Here is a 13,924-nt window from a genome sequence, read left to right as displayed (position 1 = left end):
AAATAATCGTAACTGCGATATGTGAACTTCCGGGCCACGCACGTACGGGCACGTGAGAGCGAAGGAACGGCCTGTGTGGTTGTTGTTTCTGCCTCGTGGTTTGAAAGTATTTATTATTTTTATTTTTTTTGCATGTACGGCCACGCACGTATGGGCACGTACTAGTATACAGTATATAATCTCAAAGTTATGGACGGACTCGAAGGAAATATTTAAATTTGCACGTGATTCTTCACCATTGAGAGATGGGCCAAAAACGATGAATAGCATGATAGTTCAAAACGTTGTGGATGGATTATGACAAAACTTGATGGATTATTTGGGTAGGTGACAATAACAAGCTAATTCGATTTTCGTTCATTTCCAGATGCAGACTATCGGTGGGATACAAAATATAAATTGTTCAGCCTGGTGGAGGTATATGCTCTATCAAGTACCATTCTAGTTATTTATTTCTTTATTTATTTATTCATAAAACAACTTTCCTGGATGATACAGCAAAATAACATCACACCTTCACTCACTTTGGAATATAATTTATATTATAATGTAATTTTTATTTACCGCTCAAACTGACTATTGCGTTGACGATGGTGGAGTAGCTTGTGTGCCCCGATGACCCAATGAGCTATACTGGACAGATCTAACCCAACCTGGCAGGTTTGAAGATAAGGGACAGATGAAGTAGCGTCAAAATTTTGAGGAATAAACCTCAATGACAAAAAAAAATCCTGATGTTGACAGCAGGGCCTCAGTCATTGAAATGGTGAAGCAGAAAGACTTGTTACCTGGCATTTCAATGATGATTACCACCAATTCTGATATAATGAATACTGCGGAGCACACGAGTAAAATTAGCAACCAAAAAACTGTCCGTTCATGATCGACCCAATGATGATTTCACAATGCTTAACGTGCTTGTTTCACCTGAAGTGTGCACTGCAGTGATTGCACTTGTATAATGGCCTCGAGATAATTATCTTTGTTCCAAAATACAATGAATTAAGAATGTGTCCATGAAGGGCATTTCCCTTAGGATCGCAAAAAATGGACGTACAACATTTTGAAAATGAACTCTACGTTTGATCTGAAGTTCATTGCATACACATGATGGCAAACAATTTAAAGATTTCTGTAGTATGCCAAGTCACATCTGTCAGTCAGCATAAAAACAAGAGATCTTTTTTTATTTATTTAAGAGATCACAGTAAAGTTTATATCTGGGATTGGGATCCTTAAAAGTAGAAACAGGAAAAGAGCTGACAGAAGAAACAGGTGAATGAAAGATGTAATATCTTGTACCGAAACTCTGAACAAACGAGATAACTATATGGTGGCCACCCTCGAAGAAAGAGAATATGAGCAAGAACCAATAATGACAGCATGTGAGTGAGGTATGTGGAGCTCTGAAAGAGCTGTCAAATGGAAAAGCACCAGGTGATGATGAAATTCGATAGAACTCATTAAGGTAGTTGATAAGGTAATCAAAATATTAACAATTATCTGTACACACAGATCTGGAGCAGGATTGAACAGCTTAAAAGGTGGAAGCAGCCAGTCTTCTGCCATTGCCAAGGAAAGGGAATGCAAGAGAATGTTCAAATAACTGAACCATTGTGTTGATTTCACATGCTAGCAAGATATTACAAAAGAACATTCAACACAGAAAAGACTTCATTCAGCGAGAAATGTCCATTGAGGGAAGCAGGTTTCAGAAGAGGAAGAGGCATTAGAGATCATATTGCATGGATTATGTAAATAGCAAGGGAATATCAAAGGAAGGTGGATCTCTGTTTTAGAGATTATGGCGAAGCTTTTGTGTTGATCATGAATTGACTTGGATGATGCTGAGTGTCGGACCACCCGATATGTCTGATGAGAAGCCTGTAAACGAAACAAGGAACTCCAGTAAGAATAGTATGGAGAGACAGAATGGTTTAAAATTGGAAAGGGGGTTCGACAGGGGTTCATTCTCTCTCCTTAACTGTTCAGTCTGCATAATGAGTACATCATGAGGAAATCAAACTTGAATGGCATCGAGGCTGGAGTCAGGATTGAAGGAAGATCTGCATCAACAATCTAAGGTATGTTGATGATGCCACTCTGTTGGTAGGAAGTAAAGAGGACTTGATGAAACTTCTGCAGAGAGTGAAGAAGGAAAGTGAAAAAGCTGGTCTTTATTTAAACCGAAAAAAAACTACAACTGTGTCAACTGAGAAGCTCGACATGTTCAGAAAGGGAGAAGATCACAGGAAATAGTGGAAACCTTAATCTTCCTGGGTTCTAAGACTGAAGTGAGTGGAGAATGTGGATGATAAATTGATAGATGGTTAACATTGGGGAGAACAGCAATGTGAGTATTGATAAAGATCTGGAAAGAGAAGGATGCGACAATAGAAACCAAGAGGAGGGTGATGATGAATGTTCAGTTGTTTCCATTTGCAATGCATGGATGTGAGTCGTGGACAGTGAAAAAGAGAAATGATTGGAAAAAACCCAGTTTTCTGCTGCGTGGGGGATGGGAGAATCAGAGGATTGACAGTTTTGAAATGTGATTTTGGAGATGAATGTTAAAAATTCCATGGACTGCAAGAAGAACAAACAAATCAGTTTTCTGTAGAAATTAAACCACCATGTACATTCGAACGACTGATGATAAAACAAAAACTGTGAAACTCTGAACACATCTTGCATGTGGAAAATGAAAATCTGGAGAAATCAACCATGCTGGCTGGGTATGGTTGAGGAAAGGAGAGGAAGAAGCAGATGTTGTATCTGCTGGATGGATGGGTTAAAGAATAGGCTGCTGCAACCAGGCTGTCTCGACCAGAGCTTCAGGAAGCAATGCAGGACAGGGATGCTTGGAGAGGAGAGATCCGATCATGAATGTCACCAAAAGTCGGCCACAACTTGACGGAACTAGATAAATATAAACACAGTTTTTGTTGAGTTTCAATTTACCCATAATCATATGCAAAAAGAGATGGCTCAAAATTACATGAGCAATGTAATATAAATGTTACTGCGAAACTGTTATATTGCTAATTACATTAAAAAAATAATTAATAAAGGAATAACAATATTTTTTTATTACACAGTCAAGTTTTCTTCAACTTCAAGTTCTTGGTAGTATAATAAAATAAAACTGGTGCTACTGAGAGTATGGAACTGTTATTTTTTTAAAGATGTGCTGCACATACAATGTCTTTCTTTTGGACTAACCCCAGGAGAGCAAGGATATCAGGGAATGCCAGGCAAGAGAGGGATGGATGGCAATAAGGGTGAGGATGGATCAAAGGGGAATCAAGGTTTTGACGGCTCTCCAGGAAATCCAGGTGAGTTTTTCAGTAATGGGGACCGAATGAAGAAGAACTTGGTTGGGGGGAATACAGACTGTCAAAGGGAGTACTGAAAGGTTAGACAGAATTGGCCATTTAGTCTTTTACATGCCATTATATTCATACACCATGACCTGTTGATTTAAACTCACATATCCCATCACTTTAAAGTATTCATCTTCTTCAATTGTTACCAAGCATTTTATTACATTGTTATTTAAAAATTATTTATCCCATTACCTTTTAAGCATTACTTCTCCAATGTTATGGTTTTTAAAATTCAATTATGATTAAGCAGTGAGTGTTGTATCAGTGATTACATAACAGTTAAATGATTCATGGAGTGACCAACTTCCTTGTAGAAGTAACACTTTTGTAGTGCTTTTTTTCATTTTTAATTTGCAATTTCATTGTCAGGTTCTGGTGGAAAGAAAGGCCTCCCAGGCATTCCAGGTCCCCGTGGCCCTGCAGGGTTATCTGGCCCTGGAGGATCTCCAGGTGCCCCCGGTAGAAAAGGAAATAAAGGTGCTTTTGCTTTTCTCTTATCTGGCTTGATAGTGCATTCATGATCAAAGGATAGTTTATATTTGGGATAATCCATAATGACCAAAATTTGGAGAACCACCGAGTGGAAAACATGAGGGCACAAACAACTCGAGGTTTTGTTAACAGAGGCTCAGAAAGTCCAACATTTCAGGCAGAGAGTGGTAGCTTTCATCCTACACTTATACAAGCCATGTGCACTCAGATATTTAACCCTTTGAACCCTGAGCTCCTTGGACTTTCAGCTCCCCCACCCTGGGTTCCCTGGAGAAAAGTCTAGCTGCTAGAGTATATGGAGGTATCAATAGTGGCTGGTAAAATGGCCGCTTGGATATATGGAGCTTTTTATAGTGACTGGTAAACCGGCTGTTCGGGAATATGGAAGTTTGAATCACGGCTGGTAAACTGGTTGCTCGGCTATATGGAGGTTTGAATAGCAGCTGGTAAACTGGTTGCTCGGGTATGTGGAGGTTTTAATAGCAGCTGGTAAACTGGTTGCTTGAGTATGTGGAGGTCTGAATAGCGGCAAGTAAACTGGTTGCTCAGCTATATGGAGGTTTTAATATAATAGTGGCTGGTAACCTGGTTACTTGGGTATGTGGAGTTCTGAATAGCGGTTGGTGAATGAGTTGCTCAGGTATATGGAGGTTTTAATAGTGGCTGGTAAACTGGTTGGTCGGGTATATGGAGGTATCAATATTGGCTGGTAAAATGGCCGCTTGGATATATGGAGCTTTTTATAGTGACTGGTAAACCGGCTGCTCGGGTATATGGAAGTTTGAATTGTAGCTGGTAACTGGTTGGTCGGGTATATGGAAGTTTGAATTGCGGCTGGTAAACTGGTTGGTCGGGTATATGGAGGTTTTAATAGCAGCTGGTAAACTGGTTGCTCGGCTATATGGAGGTTTTAATAGCGGCTGGTAAACTGGTTGCTTGAGTATGTGGAGGTCTGAATAGCGGCTAGTAAACTGGTTGCTCGGCTATATGGAGGTTTTAATAGCGGCTGGTAAACTGGTTGCTTGTGTATGTGGAGGTCTGAATAGCGGCTAGTAAACTGGTTGCTCGGCTATATGGAGGTTTGAATATAATAGTGGCTGGTAAACTGGTTACTTGGGTATGTGGAGGTCTGAATAGCGGCTGGTAAATGAATTGCTCAGGTATATGGAGGTTTTAATAGCGGCTGGTAAACTGGTTGCTCGGGTATGTGGAGGTCTGAATAGCGGCTGGTAAACTGGTTGCTTGGGTATATGGAGGTTTTAATAGCGGCTGGTAAACTGGTTGCTTGGGTATGTGGAGGTTTTAATAGCGGCTGGTAAACTGGTTGCTCGGGTCGATGGAGGTCTGAATAGCGGCTGGTAAACTGGTTGCTTGGGTATATGGAGGTTCGAATAGCGGCTGGTAAACTGGTTGCTTGGGTATATGGAGGTTCGAATAGCGGCTGGTAAAACAGCCTCTCGGGTTCAAAGGGTTAATGCCTCCATCTCTCATGTAACCTCATTTTGTACAATTCCTCCAGGGAGGATTTTGTACTGGGACAAAACCCAACTAAAATATCATGAGAATTATGTGTGAAGTTTGCTGAAGATTTTTTTTTTGGAGCAAAGTTTGTGGTGAGTCTTGGTCGGCTCCGACGAGAATCTGGCTTAGTTGAACGATGTGAACTTTTCGTGCAGTTTAAACAGTGGTGAGTTGATAGGTTGGTTGGCCGGTTAGTCAATTGTGAATCCAGAGTGAGACATGGGTAATTGGAGACAATGTTTGCGATTTTTTTAAAAGCCTAATGGTTTGAATAATGTGTAAATTGACCTGCAACAGGAAAAGGCATGCTTATTTCACCTCATGTATGCTTTGCAGTGCCTGCACTTTTATAATGGCTTTGAGGAAATTATCTTTCTTCCAAAATATAATATATTATGAATGCATCCATGAAGGGTGTAGACCAAGGCCAAATTTCTGAAAAAGTCTCATTTAAGACTTCTCGGGGAATTTTTGAGTAGAAGTCGGTCACGAGACTCTTTAATCCTATGTGGAGGGTGATTATGATGAAAACAAATAGGATACCAAGCTGAAATATTGTTGTTTGACCCTCAAAATTGAAAAACAAGATGGCCATCAAAACCACAGAAATGCATCACTGACAAACAAAATGTGTTCATCTGTAAATCTGAATGTATTGGTGCCAGCTTTAAAATATAGAGATATAAATGTTCAGAAAGTGCATATCGACCTGAAAAATCAACAAATTATATATTGTGATTTATTTTCATTGCAAAAGAGTTTAAAATGCCATTAGTAGGCTGATAATATCAAATTTTGAACAAGTGTTTGTTCATAACAAGCTAGTTAGGCACTATATGAATGTTTTTTACATGCTTTTATCATCGATGCATAACCTCCATGCATGTCAACACACAAAATGTGCACATTCACTTGCAAAAATACCTATACTACCCTCTCTCTTAACCCCACAGACTTCATGCCTCTCCAAATCTAAAATTAACCATTTTCAGAAAGTTGGTTCTGTCCACAATGCATACACACATACATGATATATATATATATATATATATATATATATATATATATATATATATATATATATATATATATATATATATATATATATGTATACACACATAAGTGTGTGGACAAGTGTGTGAGACTGGAGGGAAACTATTTTGAAGGGGACAAGCTGTGATTTCAACATATTTTTTGGAATAAAATTTCTGTGAAGTCAGTCCTGTTACTTTTTAGATGTACCTCCTAGGTGGCAGCATTTCTAATTTGCAAGATTTTTCAAACATTATCCCATGCACAGTGTCAACCAACTCTACATTGTTGACACCATAAAATTTTGCAAACAAAAGCTTCTGTTGACTTGAGCTTAATCGGGGTCAGGATTCTCATCATGTCATTCTGTCATCATGAAGATGCAGAAATATTTTCCAGACTGATCGCTTGGTATGACCACAGATTTAGGATGTGGTATCATACCCTGTAAAGGGAATGAAAAGGCAGCAGTGCTTCAGCAGAACTTGGTGGCAGCTTATGATACACTGGACCAATGGGTATGTACTTTTTCTTCTTGACAGTTCCAGTCATCATCCAGAGATTGTCACAATTCACACAAGTGAAATGTGACACTAATAGCAGAAGGACATCTATGTCTCTTGCAGACACAGCAGCAGTGTCAAAATTAATACCAATAGCATGAAGAACAAGGCATGTATCTGCTTCCTCATGGGTTGCTCTAAGTGAGATAATATCTGTGATATCACGGGATGACTTAACTTCCTGTTCATCTGCAAAGCCACTTGTGACGACTTTTTTTTATCATGTGGTGCATTTGCTATAGTTTCTCAGAGAGAAATTGAGCATGGTCTGCTTTGTTTTCTGGAAAGGCAAGGAAGTTTCACCAATAATTTGGAAGTGGCACATGTCTTCCTTCAACTATGCATTGCATTGGACGAGTACTCTTTGATCGTCTTTGTCGTGTTTCCGATTTGATAGATTAATCTCGGTATTTGTCAAATACGACATCTATTCAACCCTATGCTATTCTTGAATGGAAGATAGAAGTTGTAAATGGATGAACTCATAAGTTCGTAACTCTCAGGTATACCAATAGCATGATTGCCAAGTATACCAATTGATAAAAGTATCAATACTTTCTTGAATCTGATCACCACCCTCTCTGCCATCTATATTACCTCCAAGCTTTGTGTCATCTGCAAATGTAGAAAGTGACTCTTAACCCCACTATCTAAATCGTTGATATGAATGAAATGCAAATATCATTTCAAAAAAGGTCATAGGCAGCTATGTCTGCAGATATTTGGTGTAAAATGCATTCATTTAAAATGTATAATGCATGAACGTTTAAATTGTGAATAAAATTTTACCAATAAATATTTGAGGTGCAGAAAAGAAAAATGACTGCTCCCTTAAGATCTGTCTCCTGAGAGTTTTCTATCCTGAATAGCAGACGACATTTGTGTGATAGCTTTTATGCCAGACTGTCACATTTAACATGACAGTTATGCATTTAACTGAAAAAGTTATTGCATGATGTATTCATTAACTTGTGATTCATGAAAGCAGAATACTTACAGATACTTTATCCACAGTTAGACTTGACTCAGCCAGGCCACAATTAGAAGGAAAAGGGACTGGTCATTACATTATTAAAATCTATAAAGTTAAAAATCAACAAAATTGAAGATTAAAATATTTCATATTTCATTCTCGAGTTTTCTTTGGCTATTGCAACACATATCTGAATGTGTAATACTGACAACATATTAAAATATTACAAACATTTAGTTTTATTTTTAAACATTATATTTGTATATCATTGTCAATTATTTGTTAACATGACTTCACAGCATTTATTAACATTCATTATATTTACATGGAAAAGTGCAAAGTTTAATTTAAAAAAAACAAAAAAAAAAACTTGTTCCTATGTTGATTGAAATATTCAAATTTTAATATTATTGGTCTACAAATGACATTTTTAGCTCTTTTGCAAAGAAAATAAATCACAAAATATATCATTTGTATGTTTGTCAGGTACAGTCCCTTCAGAATGTATTTACACCCCTTGACTTTTGTCACATTTTGTATTTCAGCCTGAATTTTAAATGGATTGAACTTAAATTATTTGTCACTGAACTACACAAAACACCCCATAATGACAAAGTGAAACATGATTTTAGAATTTTTTACAAATTGATTCAAAATGAAAAGCTGAACAGTCATGCATCAATAAGTATTCAACCTCCTGAGTCAAAACTTTGTGGAAGTGCCTTTGGCAACGATTACAGCTTCGAGTTTTCTTGGGTATGTCTGTATCAGCTTTGAACATCTGGATTTGGGGATTTTCTCCCATTCTTCCTTGCAGATTTGCTCAAGCTCTGTCAAGTTGGATGAGGAGTGTCGGTGAACAGCAATCTTCAAGTCTCCACAGATTCTCAGTGGGATTACAGTCTGCGCTTTGGCTGGGCCACACAAGGACTTTCACCTTCTTGTTCTGAAGCCATACCAGTGTTGCTTTGGCTGTATGCTTGGGGTGATTGTCCTGTTGGAATGTAAATCTTTGCCGCAGTATGACTTTTGCACTTTGAAGCAGGTTTTCCTGAAGGATTTGCCTGCATTTGGCTCCATTCATTGTTCCCTCTCTCCTTTCAAGTCTCCCAATCCCTGCCACTGAAAAGCATCCCCATAGCATGATGCTGCCACCACCATGCTTCACGGTAGGGATGGTATTAGATGGGTGATGAGCTGTGCTTGGTTTCCGCCAGATGTAGCGCTTTGCATTCAGGCCAAAGAGCTCAATTTTCATCTCGTCAGACTGCAGAATTTTTTGCCTCCTGCTCTCTTTCACGTGCCTTTTTTCAAATTCCAGACATACTGTCATGTGCCATTTTCTCAAGATTGGCTTCCGTCTGGCCACTCTCCTATTAAGCCTAGATTTATGAAGTGCTGCAGAGATTGTTGACCGACCAGCAGGTTCTCTGATCTCAGCCAAGGAACTCTGGATTTATGTCAGAGTGGTCATTGGGTTCTTGGTCACCTCCCTACAGGACCAACGTCCTTCTTTCCCAGTTGCTCAGTTTGGTCGGACAGCCAGCTCGAGGAAGAGGCTGGGTTGTTTCCTTTTCTTTCCATTCACTAATGATGAAGCTCACTGTGCTCGTGGGAACTTTCAACACACTACAAATCGTTTTCCACCCTTCCCCAGATCTATGCCTCCTCACAATTCTATCTCGGAGTTCTGCAGACAGTTCCTTGGACTTCATGGTGGAGTTTCTGCTCTGACATGTACTGTCAAATGTGGGACCTTATCTAGAAAGGTGTGTTTCTTTCTAAATCGTGTCTGATCAATTGAATAAGCCATAGGTGGACTCCAACCAAGTTGTAGATACATCTCAAGGATCATCAAAGGAAATTGGATGCACCTGAGCTCAATTTGGAGAGTCAGAGCAAAGGCGTTGAATACTTTGCTCGAGACATTTCAGCTTTTCATTTTTAATCAATTTGTAAAAAAAATTATAAAAATGTCTTTTCACTTTGTCATGGAATTTTGTATAGATCGGCAACAAAATTTTTTCACTTTAATCCATTTGAAATTCATGCTGTAACATATATTGTAACAAAAATCGAGGGGTGTGAATACTTTCTGAAGGCACTGTAAATGTGCACTTTCTGAACATTTACATCTTTAAATTTTAAAGCTAGCACGAATACTTTCAGTTACAGGTGAACACCTTTTGTTGGTCAGTGATACATTTTATGTGGTTTTGGCAGCCATTTTGGTTTAAAAATTTGAAGGTCAAAAACAAATATTTCAGCCTGGTATCTTATGTTTTCATAATATGCACACCTGTATTGGATTGGTGTTATAAAGACTGGATACCAACTTCAACTAAAAATTCCCCTTCGTTAAACTTCTTCAGAAATTTCGCCGAGTGGAGTATTTTACTCAGAATCGCAAAAATGGACGGACAACATTTTGGAAATGAACTATTCATGTTTTATCTGAAATTCATTACATACACATTATGACAAACAATTTGAAGATTTCTGTCGTATACAATGTCACATTTGTCATTACCAGATTGTTTTGCTCCTTTGGTATTTTAACTGTTTTTCATTTTCGAATTGCCATAATTTGAAATTTTCATTTGAATCTAATGATGAGAAAAGTCTGCACTTTCTTTTTTCAAGTAGTTTCCCAGCAACTTCCTGAAGTTTTATTCTTCTCTTAACTTAACCAGTCGTATATTGTATCAATCTGGAAATTCAGAAACTTTCTCTCCGGTTTTTCTATTTTTTTTTAAAGAAAACAACAATCATGTCTTGCATACCTTGCTTTCATTGTAATGTTATACAACATAAATTTTAATACATGTTATCCTGAGCAGGTTGCCAAGGTAAGCCAGGACGGCTGGGTGCAGATGGACTACTGGGAAGAAAAGGAATTCCAGGCATCCCTGGTACAAATTTAACACATTTTGCTTTCCTGCACATTGAGCCACAACTCAAAAAGTAGCGTCCTTCCTTTTCATGCAGGTCAGATGATCCTTCAGATGGCTTGTTATGCTGGTTGAAACTTCTGCAGTAATATGTAGATGTTAAAAGATCTCATGATGTCTTTTAAAACTGCTAGGCCATATGTGGCAGCATTGTGGTCAAATTGAATTGTCTTTATAGCTAAAAGCCTTAAATGCTTATGTACTGCTCAGCCTCATTAAAATTCCACTGGGTCTGCACCTCATCGAGTTTTCAATGGAACAAATGAACAAATCAATACATTTATGGAACATTTGGGTTTATATTTTCATCTAATTTGTGGATAATAAATGTACAGCAATGTCTTAATTACCTATGTAAATATACAGATTTCATTTTGTAGGGAAAGAAGAACCAGGGCTTCCTGGTTTTCCAGGCATCCCTGGGAAAAAGGGAATTACTGGTGATCCTGGCCTAGCCATGAGCCAGCTCGGAAGGCCTGGAGAACAAGGAAATAAAGGAGACAAAGGTGAATAACAAGGAACTTTGGCGCAAGAGGAAGCCATTCAACTCATCATCCCTGCACAATACCAACACCACATATACCCATCTACACGCAAGCTACCCACAAGTCCTGCCAATATCCTTGTACCCCTCTATCTCCAATGCAACTAGGTAGCTATCTAATTCCAATTTAAAACTATCTACTCTTTCTGCTGCCACCACCTTTCAAGGGAGACCATTCCATACATCAATTACTCTCTGGCTGAAAGAGCCCTGTCTTATTACTGTCCAAACTGTGTTCTTTACTCTTAGACTAGGGCCTCTGGTCCAATCAGATATCTCCATCAGATCCTCTCATAACCACCTCCTTTCTCATGTATAAAGTCCTGTCTCCTTCAACCACTTCTCATAGTTTAGTCGAGTAATCAGTATTTTATCTCATAGTTTCATCTAGCTATCAATCTCTTCGTCCAATGCTGAACCCTCTCTATGGCAGCTATCTCCTAGCTTCCTCAGATATAGTGACCAAAAATGTATACAATTCTCTTAGATGAGGCTTCTCGAAATTATTGCACAGTGTTAACACTACATCTTGATTTAGAATTCTGACTATAATTCACGGACCGGTGTTTGTTTGCTTGTGGGTTTGTTTATCATGCTACTGCTACAGTTTTGGGCCAATTACATCCAGACTTGCTACAGAGGATCAGCATGGCCACAATTAATGTAAAGAGGTGTTCTATTTTTGTGGGTGGTCTTGGGGGTGGGGGCGGAGGGGGGAGGGGGTGCAAATTCTCTGTGTGAATTGTAATTGTGTATCATGTAGCACCGCCTCCATGCGGGGAAAGGGATTACAAGCCACCACCATTTACAGTGCAGTATTCCTGTCTCCACGTTTTCCAGTGCTGTGAGGTGTTTTGAATCATTATGCAGTCAGTATGCTTTTGCTTCATGCATGTAACCCAGGTTATTATTTTTATTTTTTTGCCTATACACCACCCAAATAAAGGTATGCATCAAGAACATGTTGCATGCTTGGAACAAGATCGCCCGTAGGGCGGATACTCTGCTAGTTTATATAAATCCAACCCAAAACCCTGTTAGTTATACCTATAGCTGTCTGGCTGATGAGCCTCAAACCCTTCTCCTGTGTGGCTGTGTAACACTCCAAGACTGCCCTTTGCATGATGTAATCTTTATTTTCATTCTCCTTACCATCCCCAGCATATTACATTTCTTCATGTAAAATGGCATCTCCCAATCTTTTTACCCAATCTATAAAAGTATCAATACTTTCTTGAATTTGATCACCACCCTCTCTGCCATCTATATTACCTCCAAGCTTTGTGTCATCTGCAAATGTAGAAAGTGACTCTTAACCCCACTATCCAAATCGTTGATGTGAATGATGAAAAAACTGGTCCCAGTACTGATCCCTACGGTACCCCATTACTTACATCCCCCAAGCAAGACATCCACTCACAGCCATTCTTTGCTTCCTATCACTAAACCAGTTACCAATCCAGTTTGGTAACCGACCAGCCACTCCACAAGCCCTCAACTTGGCAAACAAGCTCCTAAGTGGTACCTTTTCAAATGCCTTCTGAAAGTCCAGAATAAATTTTTTCAACATGACTTCCCTTTCGTACATCCGTGCTGACTACCTTTAATTAGTTTGAAATTATTAACATGATTCCCTATCAGTTCTTTAATTAACGTCTGCAACACTTTCCCCACAACAGAAGTCAAGCTAACAGATCGATAGTTTCCCAATGCTTCTCTGGATCTTTTCTTCAATAATGCTACATTTGCAACGACACTCCTCTAGAACTTCACCTGATTCCAACGCGTTGTGTAAGAATTCCGCTAATACCACGCTTATCTGCTATGCCACCTCCTTCAATCGTCTTGGATGCATATGATCTGGCCCAGGAGCTTTGTCATCCCTTAATTGTGCTATCTCTCATATCTGCTTGAAATGTGATTTGTAATTCTGGTATAGAGGTGGCAATGACTGCAAATTAGAAGTTGTGAAAAACTGTTAGAAATAATGAAAAGTTTTTGAACCGGTGTAAAACACAAAAAGGTAGAATTGTATAATGAAAATAATGATGCTGATGTTGACATAATTGAAGAAAATTGATGTCCATTTGAAAGCATACAAGGTTGTTACAATTTATTTGTTTGTTTTGTTGTCTCCAAACATGTACCATGCTGTGGGAAAATGCAGGCTGCCTCGGTAAGTGTGTATTAGTCGATTGTTTAAAACTGAATTTAAACTGTAAAGTCAGTGGAGAAAGAATATGTTAATAGAGCATCTGGGGTTGCCATAACAACACGTCAATGAGTTTCTGTAACTTGACTTGCCAGGAGGATTGGCTGAAATACTGTAAGTCAGTTTTTACATGAAGCAGGTTTACAAGAGCTCTGCATTACTGCTGCTGCTATTGCTGCTGTTGCTGTTGTTGGGTCGATTTTTGAAATGTGCACCCATTGGTTGGATCACTGGCCAACCCCACCCACAT

General features: G+C 38.8%; 1 protein-coding gene across 1 annotated transcript in view; it reads left to right on the top strand.

Annotated features, from left to right (window-relative positions):
• Positions 1-11,716, top strand: part of LOC147023626 (uncharacterized) — a 156,573-nt gene extending 144,857 nt beyond the window's left edge. Inside the window, exons 33-37 of the mRNA XM_085890349.1 lie at positions 3,228-3,335; positions 3,756-3,863; positions 10,808-10,879; positions 11,299-11,424; positions 11,712-11,716. Of these exons, the coding sequence (XP_085746475.1) occupies positions 3,228-3,335; positions 3,756-3,863; positions 10,808-10,879; positions 11,299-11,424; positions 11,712-11,716 (419 nt within the window). The remainder of the gene's footprint in view (positions 1-3,227; positions 3,336-3,755; positions 3,864-10,807; positions 10,880-11,298; positions 11,425-11,711) is intronic.
• The last annotated feature ends 2,208 nt before the right edge of the window (positions 11,717-13,924 follow it).

Source organism: Eptatretus burgeri, chromosome 7 (assembly GCF_056783735.1).
Source record: "Eptatretus burgeri isolate ZD-2024b chromosome 7, Ebu_testis_v1, whole genome shotgun sequence".
NCBI lineage: Eukaryota > Metazoa > Chordata > Myxini > Myxiniformes > Myxinidae > Eptatretus > Eptatretus burgeri.
The sequence above is the reverse complement of the archived record's forward strand: the minus strand, read 5'-3'. Positions and strand labels throughout refer to the sequence as shown.